The sequence below is a fragment of the Xyrauchen texanus genome, chromosome 1 (genome assembly GCF_025860055.1).
Source record: "Xyrauchen texanus isolate HMW12.3.18 chromosome 1, RBS_HiC_50CHRs, whole genome shotgun sequence".
NCBI lineage: Eukaryota > Metazoa > Chordata > Actinopteri > Cypriniformes > Catostomidae > Xyrauchen > Xyrauchen texanus.
In genome coordinates, this window is record NC_068276.1 from 66720529 (window position 1) to 66738485 (window position 17957).

The 17957-nt window shown below is 44.1% G+C and overlaps 1 protein-coding gene across 1 annotated transcript in view; it reads left to right on the top strand.

The window, feature by feature from the left end:
* Positions 1 to 17957, top strand: part of LOC127642985 (Fc receptor-like protein 3) — a 244814-nt gene that overhangs the window by 226090 nt on the left and 767 nt on the right. The window contains exons 7-18 of the mRNA XM_052125490.1: positions 9020 to 9289; positions 9394 to 9663; positions 11365 to 11628; positions 11746 to 11994; positions 12080 to 12184; positions 12434 to 12523; positions 12611 to 12664; positions 12788 to 12844; positions 12940 to 13011; positions 13084 to 13161; positions 14225 to 14284; positions 17802 to 17861. Of these exons, the coding sequence (XP_051981450.1) occupies positions 9020 to 9289; positions 9394 to 9663; positions 11365 to 11628; positions 11746 to 11994; positions 12080 to 12184; positions 12434 to 12523; positions 12611 to 12664; positions 12788 to 12844; positions 12940 to 13011; positions 13084 to 13161; positions 14225 to 14284; positions 17802 to 17861 (1629 nt within the window). The remainder of the gene's footprint in view (positions 1 to 9019; positions 9290 to 9393; positions 9664 to 11364; positions 11629 to 11745; positions 11995 to 12079; positions 12185 to 12433; positions 12524 to 12610; positions 12665 to 12787; positions 12845 to 12939; positions 13012 to 13083; positions 13162 to 14224; positions 14285 to 17801; positions 17862 to 17957) is intronic.

Here is a 17957-nt window from a genome sequence, read left to right on the forward strand (position 1 = left end):
AAATGTTCATGTGTTCTGAAGCAACACAATAATTTTATATGATGAACTTATATTTTAATAAGTCATTATTTACCCTCAAATCAAATAATGTCACTCATTCTGTGTACACAAAAACTACAACACGGCCATTAAATCAAAGCTAATGTTATGACATCATGACGTCACTGAGAATCAGAGGTTTGATGCTAGCAGAGGTGTGTGATGTCATTTTGTATGTGTCATGTGTGTTTGTCTTCTTCTTTCGGCTGCTCTCATCAGGGGTCACCACAGCGGATGATCCGCATCTTTTATTTGGCACGTTTTACATCCTATATGAAATTAATCATGACATACACAACATAAATGTGTGTGTGTGTGTGTGTATATATTACAGCTGTCAATTTATTACAATTTGTAATCAATTACATGACATGCCGATTAATTATTCAGATTAATCACAATTAATTGTGCGCATTAAAATGCTGAGAAAACTCCTCCAAATAAATAATTCAAGCACATTGCATTATTGTTGCAGACGTTCATTTACAACACAAAAAGTGCCTTTATAAGTCAATATTGTGTGTTTAATACTATATCAGCATCATAAGCGTGTCACTGTCCTCCAGCACAATCTATACTGAGCAACTGAATTGGCAGATTTAGGGGTCGTTTTTCTTGTATTCTGTCTGGGAATAGTTTTTTGTCTTTGTAGACTGACGGTATCCTCCTTTGCATCACGTCTCGCTGATTTCAGTGACATAATTAAAGGCCGTTTCACACAGAATGTGATATTGTGTTTCACTGCGCTGCTTTTAATTGTATTTCTGAGTAAACGTGCACTAGACAGATGTTTTTGACCTTTGCACTGCTGCTTTATTCAGTGTCCCGCACACGAGCAAGTTAAAAATAGCACATCTTTTTGAAACGCGTCTCTTATATTTTCTGTCCCATCCTGTGGGCATCCATGTTTTTGTGTGTTCAGTGGAGCTGCACTGACTGTTACTTGCTTGAATTGCTCCGATAGAAAATAATTGATGTACGGGTCAGCAGGCTCGATTAATATATTTTAACATGTTATTTAGTTTGTAATTAATCGCACTGAATTAAAGCGTTAAATTGACATCCCTAATATACAGTATATATATATATATAGCTCGGTCAGAAGCGCAACATTATGAAGGGTGCTGAGATTACGTCATCTGACCTGAATGAAGTCTCGTGGAGCATCTCCTCAGGAAACTGGTCTTTATCCCATGTGTTCACACTGGTGTCCTCACAGGTCTCGGGTGGGATCGGTGTGGGACTCCCACATAGAGTCGCCGACACGTTCCCGAGAATGGAGCATGTGTTATGGGCCAGCAGGCTAAAATGGACACGGCTGATTTTGCCCCTCACGCCACCGAGGCTCAGGAGGACGTGATGTCATGTCACGTGACCCAAATATATATATAAAATCAGAAGTAATGAAAGTAATGTATGGCTCAGGAGGATGTGATGTCATGTGACCCAAATATATATATAATTACTTCTGATTTAAAATATATATTTGTGTCACATGACATGACATCACGTCCTGTACATGAGCATAGAAGATCTAACTTGAAGCGTTACTTTTGTTAAAAACATCATAATTATTGATTAGTTTCTTACAAACACGCAGCGTTTTGCTTCAGAAGACCTTCATTGAGCGACTGGATCCATATGGATCACCTGCATGATGCCTAAATTTTACTTTTGGACATTTAAAGTGTTTTGACAGTGAGGACCAGCCGGCCTGATATATCTTTTACAAAATATGAATTTGTGGTCATCTGACGATTGAAAGGCATTTACAACTTGGATGGCAAAAGTGTGAGTAAATGATGAGAGAATTGTCATTTTTGGGTGGACTGTCCCTTTAAGAGAGTTGTGGACTTCGAGCTGATGCTCCTGTCTTTAAATGTTAGTTTCAAGAATTATACAAGCTGTAAAATGTTAAAGAAGGGTAATATTTTGAAGAAAAACACCACAATGTTTTATTTAGGCCCTAATAATATGTTTAAAATTAGCAATCTTCCACTGTGACAACTTACCCCTCATATGTGTCACCATTGGGGCATGTTGTCACAGTGACTTTTTTCCTCAGTTAATTAAATGTTTTAAATATCTTTAGATTCTGACCTTGTGGATAAAGAAAATATAATTCTATAAAATATATAGTTTAATATATAATATACTTGATTTATATTTGCCATGTTTTGAGGGTGAGTAAATTATGACAGAACAGTTTGTGGTGAACTGTTGCTTTAAATGTTTCTGTCCTTTACTTTAAAATCAGTCTGATCAGTTCATTATGTTCCTATTTAAAGTTATTTGCAATGACTTCAGGAACCCTGTAAAATATTATAAATTAATACAGACCTTCAAATGTAGGAATTAATCCTCAATATTTCACTCTTTCAGTTTTCACATATTCATCCAACTGTAAGAAAATAAACACCAGTTAAAAGCATCTTATCATTATTATACACATTTTATTATATCCCAATTAAAGAGAATTTGACGTCACATGAAGCAAACAAGCCTTAATTTATCTGTGTTTGTGCATTTCTGGTGATTTATAATGTGTTTTGAGGTCTAATGTACTAAAGAACTGAAAATGAGGTAAAACGGCTCATAACTCTATAATAAACGTGTGATGAGGGTCGATGAATACCATTTGCAATTAAATGTAAAACTTAACGCAGTTAAAACTACCAGCAACTTTCAGACAAAATACTACATAGCACAGAAATCTATATTTAGATATTATTTCTGTTAATGTACAGATGAACAGAGCGATTATTAGCTAGAAAAAGGGAGGGAAACTTTTTTAAGTAACTTTCTCACAGAAAATCAATGATTGCCGACACAAATTGGGTCAAATCAACCCAGCGGTTGAGTAGAAAAAATAAAACAGCATTTTTTAGAGAGGAAAACGTCTCGGGTTACATGTGTAACCCTTGTTCCCTGAAAAAGGCGGAACGAGATGTTGCGCTGCTAAGCGCTACGGGGAACAGCTTTAGCTGTGAGCCGAGCTGAATAAATGTGTGGAACACGTCAATGAACATTATAGCCTCGGCTGATGTAATCATTAGATGCACCTGAGGCCAGGCTATAAATGGATACGTCACCAGGTGTCGTCAGATACTTCTTTTTGAAGAGCAGTCCTGGGACGCCCCAGTGCGGCAAAGCAGCGCAACATCTCGTTCCGCCTTTTTCAGGGAACAAGGGTTACACATGTAACCCGAGACGTTCCCTTTACAAAAGGCTTCACTACGATGTTGCGCTGCTAAGCGCTACGGGGAACGCAATACCCACGCCGCCGCACTTGGGGCTGTCCGGACCCCTACGGTTGTGCAGTGTACTCACAAAAACGCGAGAGGTCTCAGACATGAGCTTCAGATGTCGACTCAAGGGCATAAGAGCCCGGAGTAGCATAAACATCTAAACCATTCAATTTTGATGAATGTGTGCGGAGAGGACCAGCCTGCCGCATCACACACTTGTTCAGGCATGAGCTGAGATGTCGACTCAAGGGCATAAGAGCCCGGAGTAGCAAAGCATCTAACCCATAAAGTTTGATGAATGTGTGCGAAGAGAACCCTGTCGCACCACAAACTTGTCATAAAAACTGATGAATGTGAGCGGAGAGGACCAGCCTGCCGCATCACAAACTTGTTCAGGTATGAGCTGAGATGTCGACTCAAGGGCATAAGAGCCCGGAGTGCAGAACATCCAAACTAAAAATGTCCAATGAATGTGTGCGGAGAGGACAACCTGCCGCATCACACACTTGTTTAGGCATGGGCTGAGATGCCGACTCAAGGGCATAAGAGCCCGGAGTAGCAAAGCATCTAGCCCATAAAGTTCGATGAATGTGTGCGAAGAGAACCCTATCGCAACACAAACTTGTCATAAAAACTGATGAATGTGAGCGGAGAGGACCAGCCTGCCGCATCACAAACTTGTTCAGGCATGAGCTGAGATGTCGACTCAAGGGCATAAGAGCCCGGAGTAGCAAATCATCTAACCCATAAAGTTTGATGAATGTGTGCGAAGAGAACCCTGTCGCACCACAAACTTGTCATAAAAACTGATGAATGTGAGCGGAGAGGACCAGCCTGCCGCATCACAAACTTGTTCAGGTATGAGCTGAGATGTCGACTCAAGGGCATAAGAGCCCGGAGTGCAGAACATCCAAACTAAAAAAGTCCAATGAATGTGTGCGGAGAGGACAACCTGCCGCATCACACACTTGTTTAGGCATGGGCTGAGATGCCGACTCAAGGGCATAAGAGCCCGGAGTAGCAAAGCATCTAACCTATAAAGTTCGATGAATGTGTGCGAAGAGAACCCTATCGCACCACAAACCTGTCATAAAAACTGATGAATGTGAGCGGAGAGGGCCAGCCTGCCGCATCACAAACTTGTTCAGGTATGAGCTGAGATGTTGACTCAAGGGCATAAGAGCCCGGAGTGCAGAACATCCAAACTAAAAAGGTGCAATGAATGTGTGCGGAGGGGACAACCTGCCGCATCACAAACTTGTTCAGGCATGAGCTGAGATGTCGACTCAAGGACATAAGAGTCCGGAGTAGCAAAGCATCTAACCCATAAAGTTCGATGAATGTGTGCGAAGAGAACCCTATCGCAACACAAACTTGTCATAAAAACTGATGAATGTGAGCGGAGAGGACCAGCCTGCCGCATCACAAACTTGTCCAGACATGAGCTTGAGATGTCGACTCAAGGGCATAAGAGCCCGGAGTGGCAAAACATCCAAACTATAAAAATCCAATGAATGTGTGCGGAGAGGACAACCTGTCGCATCACAAACTTGCTGCAGAGGGAGACCTCTAGCCAAGGTTTTAGAGGAGGAGAGCCCTCTGGTAGAGTGCGCCCTGAAACCTACTGGCGAAGCTTGACCGCCGCCTCGTAGGCCCGGGCAATAATGAGGATGCCTCTTTGAGGGCACCCCGCCCACCAAGCCGTGGCAAACCGCGAGTGGCCACATAGAACCTGGCAGTGGCGAGGCAAGTGCCCGCTGACAGTTCTTTCTACAGAAAATCCAGAACTGAAACAAACTGGCAGTTAGCTGGTTCTGTAATAAGAACTTTAGTAGAAGGAAACGCATGCAGGTGCATTTGCGTTACTACGTTCAGCCCCTCCCAAGGGGGGGGAGGGGACTGGGCGACTCGGGGAGAAGTAGAGGAGACATTGCGCTATCAACAGAGGCGAAGAGGTCCTCTTCTGCCCTGTAAAATCTACCCAGATCAGTTCCAAGTGGAGGGAGCCCTAGCACTTGAAATGGTCTCGATAATCTCAAGAGAAAACCCTGTGAACCTCATTTGGTACCCTTAGGGGCCAGACATGAAAGGTTTCACAATTCGGGCCAGGGATGAAATATCGTCCCCTGTGCCTGAGACAGAAGGTCCCTCCTGTCCGGAATCGCCCAAGGCGATTTCTGAGAACCAAATCCTGTTCGGCCAGTGAGGCGCTATCAGTAAGAGGCAAGACCCTTGCTGGTGAACTCTGGCTAAGACTCCCGGGAGCAGAGAAACTGGGGGAAAAGCATACCGACACATTCTGGGCCATGTATGCGCCATCGCGTCCAGACCCAGGGGGGCTGGGTGACTCAGAGAGAAGTAGAGGGGACATTGCGCAGTCTCTTGAGAGGTGAAGAGGTCCACTTCTGCTCTGTAAAATCTCTCCCAAATTTGTTGTACTACCTCGGGGTGGAGTTTCCACTCGCCCCTCGGTATGTTCTGTCTGGACAGCAAATCTGCTCCCACATTTAGGCGTCCAGGGATGTAAATTGCCCTGAGTGACAGGAGCTTGCCCTGGGCCCAAAGGAGAATCCGACGTGTCAGAAATACAGCTGACAAGAACGTGGGTCTCCTTGATGAAGAGGCTACCGCTGTATTGTCCACCCGCACCAAGACATGGCAGCCTCAGGAGGAGGTATTTCAGGGCCAGAAATACAGCCATCAACCCGAGACAGTGACTGTGACAACCGAGCTGGCGACCCTCCTATCCCCTTAAGCTGGACGACCACTTAAGGCCGCTACCCGCCCGTCAGGGAGGCGTCTGTCGTTAGCAGTCTGCGACAACAAGAGCGCACCTAGAGTGGGACCCAAGGCAGAAAACCGGGGTCTGAACCACATAGAAAGGAGCGAAGCCTGAGGCGCGTAACCCTATTTAGCCCAGGGGTTTTGGCCCTTGGAAGAAATCCCCTGGCTTTTGGCCACAACAAAAACGGTCTCATGAGCAGAAGGTCCAGAGGGATCACCGTGGGCGCGTTCAGCCCTGAGACCTGTAAATCGTTGATACTGATAACAGTGCAACCTAGCCTGACTTTGCTCAGGGTGATCTGAATGGACTCAATCCTAGCGGGAGACAGTTGTGCCCGCATAGTGATTGAACTCCATACTGATGCCCCGATAGACAGTGTTCTGAGTGGGAGAGAGGACGCTTTTCTTGGCGTTGAGCCTCAACCCCAGAGAAACAGATGAGCTAAGACGATGTCCCTGTGCTGAACTGCCAGTTCCTGGAACTGCACTAGGATCAGCCAGTCGTCTACGTAATTCAGAATGCAGATGCCCCAGAGTCGCAAGGAGCCAGCTACATCATGCATTGTGAATGTGCGGGTAAAAAGGGCTAGGCTGAGTGAAAGAACCTGACCCTGGAAGACTTCAGCCCCGGAAGTGAACCTCAGGAACTTTCCATGTTGTGGCAGAACTTCTAAATGAAGTATAGAAGTGCGTCATAAGATCGATGGTGACCAGCCAAATGAGTTGTAGGGCTTGAGACACGACCGTCTTGACAGGCATCATCTTGGACTTGAACACCCACGGGTAGTTCAAGCTTAAGATCTAAGCCAGACGCCACCCCTCACCCTCCATGGGAAACGGGAAGTATTTAGTGTAATAACCTAACTCTCTCTCTGGAAGGGAACACATACCATGGCCCCTTTAACCAGGAGATTGAGAGTTTTTTTTTTACAAAAAAGAAATCCGGTTACTGGTAGTGAGAACACGCCGTTGAAACACGGAAAGCGGCGAGAGAATTAAATCCTGACGCCCTTATAAGACCCACAGAAAAGGATATATCCGGCAGAAGTTTCCACGCTGCCAGGATCTCTGAGATGGGTATTATATTTTAACACTTCCTGTTGAGGGGTTGTCGGGTGTTTCGCGTCCTGAATAAAATGCAGGAACAGCGAAAACACCCAATTTTGACGGAAGCCTCTGCAACCCGAAACACCAAGAGGTGGCGGGAATGGAGGGGCTTCGAGGGGTACCGGGAGGGGTGAAGTGAAGCACGCGCCCGTCCCGAGGGAGCTACCCCTAATCTAGGCGCAAGACCGTCAGGGTTTTCTCTTACTAGAATTTATAGTCCTGAGGGCTGGCAAGGGTGGCGAGACTGTCCCCAATCCCTGGGAGGAGGAGCACGACTCGCCACGCTTTGCTTTTGAGCCTCCCTTCAGTCAGGACCGTGGTGGGTCTGAGGCTTGCTCGTCAAGCGCCAGAACCCACACTCAGGTCGTCCAGGAGGTCAGCCTGGTATGCCTGAAAAACAGCATAGTGTGCAGAGCAGCACCAGCCTGACCTGCTGCTTGATAAGCCCTTCCCACTAAAGTGGAGGTTGTCCTACAAGGCTTTGAGGGAGAGAGGGCTTCTTAAGTGACGATGTCGAGCCCGGCGAGAGATAGCCCATAGCGTCTCTTCGACCGGCGGCATCACTGAATACCCCGTGCCTCAGCACCCACGATAGTCGAATATAATGACGTTGAGGGTATGTGAACATGGGAAGAAAATATATATATATATTTTTTATATATTTTTTTTTTTTTTTTTTTAGGGGTTCTCCATGAGCTGAAAAAGCTCTTCAAGGAGGTTATCAAAGAAAGGGAAGGGACCCATGAGGCGTTCCCTTTCTTAGACTGGAAGATAAAATCTATCCCCTAATTGGAGCGTTTGGGGGTCTCTTTTTCACGTGGCCAGTCCAATCTGGCAACCGCATGAGTAACAACATCGAGCAATTCCTCCGTAGATTTTTTATCGCGGACGGAATGCTTCGGAGGCGGAAGAGAATAGCGATCCACCTCATGATCCGAAGAAGCGTCGGAGCAGCCGAGATCATGTGAAGGACCAGCTGGGTTTGGGGAGAGAGTGAGAAAGGGATCAACCCGTCTCTTGCTCCTCAGCCAAATCCATGCACGAGCCCCACGAACGATCTTTTCGTGAGTGCTGACTCCCGGAAGCAAGCGAGGCGAGCACGACGCACTCTGCCTGTTAAAGCAAATTGCAGTGCTCGCAACCGCCCTGCTGCAACGCGAGAGCAGCGTGCTCTTACCCCCAAACAAACAGAGCAAAAACTGATGTGTGCCGTCTTCAGCTATAGAGCAAGAAGAGGGGAACACGCACCGTTTGCTTTCAGTCATTCTCTCTTTTTTTTTTTTTTTTTTAGAAATATATATATATATATATAATATTTTCTAAACAGAAGAGAAAAATAGAACAACGTTCACTGCACACTGCCTAACTGAATCTATCTCCTAATTGAGGAAAGAAAGTTTTGACAGGGTGTGTGAAACACACAGAAACAGAATCGCTCTGAAAAAAGAGTATCTGACGACACCTGGTGACGTATCCATTTATAGCCTGGCCTCAGGTGCATCTAATGATTACATCAGCTGAGGCTATAAATTCCGGTCAATGTTCATTGACGTGTTCCACACATTTATTCAGCTCGGCTAACAGCTAAAGCTGTTCCCCGTAGCGCTTAGCAGCGCAACATCGTAGTGAAGCCTTTTGTAAAGGGAACACTGGAGATGGAAATTAAAAACAGTCGAATCGTGAAACACTTCTTCGTTCAGGAAAAAGGTGGATATGTGTGTTGTTGAACTTATTACATTTATTTCAATGATTCAAAACTTCATAATCTTCAGATGAACTGATTACAGTCTAATTCTTGTATTATTGTAAAATAGATGAATATTTACTTGTGTTTTATACAGAGAGACCAAAACCTGAAGTGCGTGTAAATCCAGATCATCATGTGTTCAGAGGAGAGACAGTCACTCTCACATGTGACATACAGACACAAACACACACTGAGTGGAGATACAGCTGGATTAAAGATGATTCAGTCAATCCAGTCAGCACTGAGAGAGTGTACAGAATCACATCTGACAAATCTCACAGTGGTAAATACAGCTGTAGAGGAGAGAAAATCAGAGACTCACAGAGATCAGACATCAGTGATGCTGTTACACTGACTGTATCAGGTGTGTGTTCACATTCAACTCTGTAGAGAAATTCTGATCAATATATAAACTCTGATCAATAAATAAACTCTGTTTATTAATGACCCAAATGTTCTTCACCACAGACTCAAATCCTGAACTCACATCAGATACTGCAGGAGCTGCACTGACAGGAAACACGGTGACTCTGATCTGTCACATGACTCAGACCGCTGGATGGGACTTTTACTGGTACAAACACACACAGAACTCTGAGAAAAACAAGACAGAAACAAACTCCTACAGAGTCCATATTGATTCAGTGTCTGATGGAGGTCAGTACTGGTGTAGAGCTGGAAGAGGAGAACCAGTTTACTACACAAACTACAGTGATGCATTGTGGGTCAATGTCACAGGTGAGATAAAACATACTGTATTTTATTACCAGTGACTGTGTGTGTAAATTGTGTTAGAGATCCTAAAGACAATGTGACTTGATTTTCTGTCACTCTGTACAATTAATGATGTGATCCTCTTATAAACCTGATCATAGGTGAAATCTTTCTGTTTTGAAAATATCAGGTTTGGAAACTCAACCTCTGAGAATACAAAGTAAATCTGCTCGATCATCCTAAAAAAAACAATCCTAGACATTTCTCAGTTATGAATGTAGTTGTAAAATCTGTTTCAGCACAACTTTGCATGATGTTTATTTTAGATGTACGAGTGCAGCCAGACTTTTACTTTTGGGTGGGCCACAATACAAATTGATGGGCCAAGTTTTCATCCCCAGAGAAGTGGAACAACAATAAAGTTCTTTCACACTTTCAGAAATCAGAATTCATGCATTTCTGAACTATCTTATAAATCTATATTTGAAGTCAAAGAATAATCTCTAATATTCTGGGTCTAATTTGGGTGGGCACAGGCGCCATCCGGCCCATCCTTGGTCAGGTCACCGTTTAGATATATTTAGCTCAAATATTCACAATAGCCCTATTCAGACGGGACTAGTTTTCCCTGAGGAGGTCGGAGAAATTTTTGTTTCACAGACGAACATGTGTTTTTCTCAAACAAGCTCTGTAAAAATTGCAGAGCAAATTATCTACTGTTTTCGGCTAACTCAAGTGTCCTCTGAGAAATGTTATCTCATCTGAATGGACAAATAAAACAAATCAAATTATAAAAGAAAGCCAAGTCTTGGAAACTGCTCAGACGTTCCACTGTAATATCAGTGTCAGTTGAGATACTCGTGGTAATTTATCCGCTCAGTTACGTTATGTTTTAATGATATAATTCACAGATGAGTTTATTTCAGTGGGATTATTATAAACAGCCACTTCTATAAACGCATGAAAACTAATCCTGTTCGAATAGTGCTAACGTCTGACGTCCAAATATTTTCTCCTCACACTATAAAAAACACTGGGTTACTCTTTCTACCCAAACGCTGGGTTGATCCTGTTGGGTCATTTATATGATTATTTTCACAGTTTTGGGTAGTTTTTGTGTAACCCAACCTCTGGGTTATTGGCTGGGTCATTCTTCCAGAATACACCCCTCCCACCTCAAGTCTCTCCAATGCAACAACACAGCTGCTGGGTAACAACAACTTAGACACTGAGTTATCTGTCGCAGGATTTTCGGATCGTCTTCAGAAGTAAACATTTTACAGTGCAGACAAATTGGTGGATATGCAGCTGATTGGATGGGAAGTTTTTGCCCCCATTTTCTTTTTTTACAAAAATTTCCTTAACAACAGAGAAGTGGCACATTCAAAACATCAATGGGGGGCCTCTCTCCGGTGGGGCTGTGAACTGCCCCTGCTCCCCTCATCAGTTTTGTAAAGTCATCTCTGTAACTCTTAATACCTGATTTATATTTATGTTGAACATGATTTGGCTGCTGTTGTGCTCTTTTGGTGAATTTCTTAATCCCCAATTTTGCTCCATTTCATTCAAATCTCAGAAGCTGAAATCCTGACCAGATCTTGATCCACATGATCACTCCTATCCTGGAGTCTTTGCACTGAATCATTCTCAGTTTTCTTGTCGATTTTTCACCTATAAGTTTCTACAGGGATTTATCTTGCAGTATTTGTTTGAACTTCATTTCAGCTCAACGTCCCTCAGTGTCTCTGATCATCAGTCCCAGCAGAAGTCAACACTTCTCATCTCACTCTCTCTCTCTGAACTGTGAGGATCACAATAACTCCACTGGATGGACAGTGAGAAGAAACACAGACAGTGAGAGAATGAAAGATTGTTCATCTACAGGATCTACATGTGAAATCAGCTCCCTTAAAACATCTGACACTGGAGTGTACTGGTGTGAGTCTCAATCTGGAGAACACAGTCCTCATATTAACATCACAGTACATGGTGAGTCTATATAACAGCAGATATGGTGTCATGATACTTAAAACAGAGCTGAATATGTGACTTTAAATATGTGCTTAAACTTCTTCCTGCTGTTTCTCCATTTCCTCTGTTGTGTAGATGGTGATGTGATTCTGGAGAGTTCTGTTCATCCTGTGATTGAGGGAGATACTCTGACTCTACACTGTTTACATCGATCTACAAACTCCTCGATCCTCACAGCTGATTTCTATAAAGATGGATCACTCCTCCAGAATCAGACGACAGGAGAGATGAGCATCCCTACTGTCTCAAAGTCACATGAGGGTTTCTACTCCTGTAAACACGGAGAGAGAGGACAGTCACCCGAGAGCTGGATCTCAGTCAGAGGTGACATTTATTCCAGTGAGTTATTCTGAGATCTTTGCAATAATAAAATATGAATAAATGTTTCTGTCATGTTCTCCTGTCTCAGACCGTACATCTACTCATCTGGTGATTTGGGTGGTTGTGGGTCTGAGTGTCGCCGTGTTACTCCTCATCTCACTGATCCTGCTGTGGAGATACAAACACAACAAAGGTTTGTTCATAGTATTGTTTGATCAATCCTAATGTTCACCACCAAATGAAGTCAAACAGAGAAATGTTTTGATAGTGTCACATAGTCTCAGTGTTTCCCTTTTGGCTGAAATCAACAAATCCTTTATTTATAGTTGACTCTGCATATTAAGGGACACAAGAAAGTATTTGAACATGAAATGACACACATTATCTTTAAGAGAAGTTGACATGTGGACACATCATTGATCTTTGTCTCTATCTACTGTAGATCAGCAGTGTATCAACCAACAGACATCAGTTCAAAATCAGAGGACACGACCTGGAGAATCCCCGACAGAAAACTGTCCTCTACAGTCTGGTCAGACTCAATAACACATTATTCAAGTGTTTCCCTGTAACAGCTGTGTGTGTATCTTTAATCCTCAAACACATGTTTGCTGCCCAGCAGGTTGTGATCACATTTATGATGATGTGGATACAAACTATAAGAAGAGCACAGGTAGAGTCTTAAATATTTAGTTACCGAAATAAAATAAAAAAATCAACAAATATTGTTCATTTTTAAAATGCCCATCTATTGGATAACTTGCTTTGTTTTGTTTCCTGTGATCTGGGGCATCAGCAGATGAGGTCACATATTCAGAGGTCACTATTAAAAACAAGATATCTGTGGATAAAGGTCAAATAAATCCTCTTTACTACACCTGTTAAGAAATAACATTTATTAAGCAAAAACATCAATCATCGCTGTATTTCTGTTTATTTTATTTTCAGATGATTTGCCCGTGGCAAATAATGCGACATATTCAGAAGTCAGAAGAAAAGTAAAGAAATTCAGAAGCAAAGGTGAGACGCTGTTTTTCCTGAAGTCGGATGTTCCTGTATGTTCTAAATTATGTCACTGATTTTCTGTTTCAGACGTTGAGACTGCAGGACCCGCCGATTTGACTTACGCCCAGATCAACATTCACAACACAAAGGAAGCCAAGGGCAAAGGTCAAAACTCAACAAACTGTGTCTAAACTCAACAGTCCTGTCACATTCCCTGTTGTCTTTTGTTTTTGTGCTGTTATTTTGAAGTTCTTGTTTAGTTCCTGTTTCCTGTTAGGTTTTTGTAGTTCTTTGTAGTTTCATTTTTTTATTGGGTTTCCCCTGATTGTTCCTCATTCCCTTGTTTGTTCCCTTGTGTATTTAAGCCCTTGTTTCCCCCAGTTTATTTGTCAGTTCTTGCATGTTTGGTTATGCTCTGTGCTAGGTTCCCTGCCTTTTTATTTATTCTGAGCTTTCTTGGTTATTTGAATAAAGCTGCATATAGATCCTCATTTCTCGCCTGCCTCGTCACAAGTCCGAATGTTATAAAATCTTTAATCTCAAACTAATGGTCTGTTCCAAAACTTAGTGATTCACCTCACTGTCTCTTGCCTACATTGGCAGCTGTTATCTATTTCAGCATCTTTACTGAAATTGTTCCTCATAAGAGAGTTATTTGGGACACTCTACACAGGCAGCAGCTCCACGCATCATTTAAATAATGTTCAACACACTCAGCGCACAGGACACTCGACTCGCAACTGATTTCAATACAGGTGACGCAAGAGAAACGACACGATCCTTTAATGGGGTTAAATATGCACATCTAAATTATATAATCTAAATTTCTCTCACTTCGCCCGCCATCTTGAATATATTTTTCTGCTAAGCTCATTACGTTACATTTGAGATTTCTTATGAGGTAGCATAATTAAGATACCTACATTTTGGTACAGCCTTTTGAGTCGGGAGTGCACCTATGATTACAATGTTGCCTCTGGAGAACGCTCACTGTGGTTTGGGACAGATCCTTCTGTATATCAGTGTTTAACAAGTTGCTTGGCTTGGATTTTAATTAGCCGATCTAATAGCTCTAAAGACATCATTTGTAATAATATAATATTGGGGAGCAAAATAACATAATAAAAATACTGAATTAAGATATTAAAAGTTATCGTTGTACTGATCGAACAACAACAGTAAAGTTTGAGACCGGTCAAAAATATTTTTCTGTTATTTTCTTTGGTAGATGCTGGAAAAAGCTTCAGAGATGTTTTAATTGAAATGAAAACTAAGGACAATCAAAGAGGTAAGTCAGAAAAAATAAACTTTAATGTTATAATGTAAAGATTACAGGTCGCATCTGACCAATACATATACTCTTGTATTACTCTAAAAAAATTATCCTAAAAGTAAGGATATTTAAAAAAATAATGCCATAAATAGTTTTCATTTATCAATTAGTGTCATACAATGTCCAGTAAACAAAAAAGCTCAATTGATATTTGGTGTGACCACAATTGCCTTTAAAACAGCCCCAATTCTCCTAGATAAACCTGGACACAGTTTTTCTTGGTTGTTGACAGATTGGATGTTCCAAGCTTCTTGGAGAATTCACCGCAGTTACCCCATCTGTCGCTCACTCGATGTTGTGTAGAATTAAGCGACACTAGGGGTCTTTCTAGAAGGCCTCGGTTACTTCTGAACTTGAGGAAAGGCCAATAAGAAATTGGCAGACAGAATTAGCATGTCCCTCCCCTGTACATACGTGTATAAAAAGAGGGTAACATGCATCTGTCCATTCAGATTTTTTCTGCGGAGCCGAGCGGTTGTGTGCACAGCAAGCTTGTATTCCACTACTGTTCCACTCGCCTCTAAGAGAATTGCTGTTGGATCCTACAGCGCATTACCAGCGGCTTTCTCTCTTCTCACTAGTTCACGCCCCTGAGCGCTTCGACAGCATTTCCTCAAAGAGCAAATAGACCTGTAAAAGAGTATATTTCCTCTAAAAGAGTATACACATTGGCATTGAATGTCTTTTTACAGATGCCTTTCCGCCTTTGTGTAGTTCCTGGAAGCCACTTCAGCCACCCCCCACCCCACCTCCTTCATTCGGGATTGGGCTCTGTTTCAGCAGGTGAATCCCCACAAACTACATGCCCACCAGCATGCTCGTTTGCTTCTGTCCGGGTTCAACGCAAGACCGGCTCACCCCACGGCCAGTCTGATGTCTCCATCGGACCCCAAAAGCTGGATGATGATTTTGCCACTGCATCGGAGAGCATCACAGCGGCATCTGATGCTGATGACTCGACTGGGCTGCCACCTTCAGGTCTGCTCATTCAGTTTGAGCCTGACACACAGATGTACGCTATGCTTGCCCGGGCCGCTGTGAGCGTGGGGCTGGAGTGGAACCCTCCACTAGACGATTGGTTCCTTGGGTCAAGGCGCCACTCACAGCCATTCTTCTTGCTCTTCCCGGAGTTGCATGACGAGTTGATGAAGCTGTAGAGGGCTCATTTTACTGCCAGAAACCGGCTTACTCGCTCCTCCACTCTCGCTACACTTGACGGCTGAGCGGCCCCTCATGCTGTCTCTGCCCTGCATGCCATGGCCCTCCTGCAAGTCCACCAGGCCAAGGAATTTAAAGATCTGCACTTGGGTATTCCTGATCCTTATGTGCTGCAGGACAATGCACCCCGGGCCACAAAGGTCACAGTGCCAGCACTCGGACAGGCAACGCCCGCACTCGTTGCCCAGGAACGACATCTGTGGCTGAACTTGATCGAGATGCGGGGCCCCGACAAAGCCCGCTTTCTCAACGCCCCCTGTTGTTTCTCAACAAAGCTCCCAGTTTGGCTTATTCGGCGACACCGTTGAAGACTTTGCCCAGCAGTCTTCGGCAGTGAGGAAGCAGACAGAGGCCACCTCCCACATCATGCCAGCTACCGTTCCAGCATGAGCCGTGCTGCGTATGCTCACCGAGGGCGTCCCCTGTGGCTTCTAAACAACTGGCAGCTCTGCTTCAACCTGGGCCCAGCTCTCAGCACCAGCATAGAGCTCCCCGCAGGAAGCTGACGCCCCCGTCTCACAAACCACCACCGGGACCCAGAAGGCTCCCAAGCATTCCTGAGACAGTAAACCAAGGAGCGGGTATCTGGACAACTCCATCCCCCGGTGGAGTGCTGGGAGGGAAATCTCTTGCCGCACCCACCCCAGGCCACAGTACCCACATTGCCAGGAAAAAGAGAGGCTGTTTCCTCACTCCTTCGGTCACCTAACCGGTGTCCCCTGACGTTCTCATGGCGGTCTGGCACCAAACACCTACAGTCACGGCCACTTGGACGTGGTCCCCTCGCCTTCGACTATAGACTCCCGGCAAGCCAGTTCTGACGAGTCTAGAGGACACCTCCATAGGACCTCCTCCTCAGTCACTTTCCCGCCCCCAGCCGGGTACGTGGAGCAAGGTAAGTGCTTTGAGTTTTCTTCTCAGCACAACTGTTTCGGGACACAACTTTGCTCCCCAACATAATATTACCTGCTTCCCCCGCTGCGAAGACCAACCGGGTACATCATACGTGATCATCCCCTTAGTGTTCCAGAGGCTCCTGGGGCATATGACATCCTCAGCGGCGGCCACACTGCTCGGGTTGATACGTATGAGACCGCTTCAGCACTGGCTTCAGACTCGAGTCCCGAGATGGGCATTGTGCTGTGCATTTACTGAATGAGCACTGTGCCACTGTGTGTCCGACTGTTTGTACTGTATTTTATTTTATTTTATTTTATATTCTAAACTGTTTCAATTATTCTTATATTTTTTTTAATTCTTATTTGAATCTCTTCTATGTAAAGCACTTTGAATTACCATTGTGTATGAAATGTGCTATATAAATAAACTTGCCTTGCCTTGCCAACATACCCTGTGTTCATCACGTCTTTCTGCCCCCAGACATTCAACCCTTAGACAGACCTCTTTTTTCTAGGACTGAGCCTACGTTGGTACATCAACTGCCTAGAGTTGTTGGCTGTACTTCTTGCCCTGTGGAGGTCTCTCCCACTGAGCCAGGGCAAGCACATCTTGATCCGTTCAGACAGCACCACGACAGTGGTGTACATAAATCACCAAGGCGGTGTTTGCTCTCGTCACATGTCAGTTGTCAGGAATCAGTTGCAACTCATATCCCAGCAGCCTCAACACGTCAGCGGACGTGCTGTCGCAACAGGGCACGCTCAGCAGAGAGTGGAGGCTCCACCCTCAGGTGGTCCAGCTGATTTGGGAGCGGTTCAGCAAAGCACAGGTGGACCTGTTTGCTTATCAAGAAACTTCCCACTTCCCACTCTGTACTCCTTAACAGAGGCTTCCCTTGGGACAGATGCACTGGCACACAGCTAGCCCTCTGGGCTGTGCAAATGTGCATTTCCCCCAGTGAGCTTACTTGCACAGGTGCTGTGCAAGGCCAGGGAGGACGAGGAATAAGTCACCCTAGTGGCTCCCTATTGGTCCACTCGGACTTGGTTCTCAGATCTTTCGCTCCTCGCGACATCACCACCCTGGCAGATTCCCCTGAGAAGGGATCTCAGGGACGGGGCACCCTCTGGCATCCGCGCCCAGATATCTGGAACGGCTGACCGGATGTTCCGCTTGCACATAGTGCCCTTCCCCTCCATAGAAGCGATCTATAAATTAGATATATGAATATTGTTTTGAGTGTGTCAGGTTTTGTATTTGCTGTATCCTCTTAATAGTGTCATAGATTATGAATGATTATTGATCTGTATAATGAGTAAGATGTTGTTTATGACTCTCTGTTGTTCACTGTCAGGGAAAAGCAGTGAGTGTGAAGACACTGTTTACTCTGATCTGAAGCAGAACACAGACAGAGGTGAGAGAAACACACATATAATATCATCATTCAAAAGTCACAATTACAGTTCAAATGATCACGCTGAATGTGCCAAATACAGCTGAAGCTTTTTAC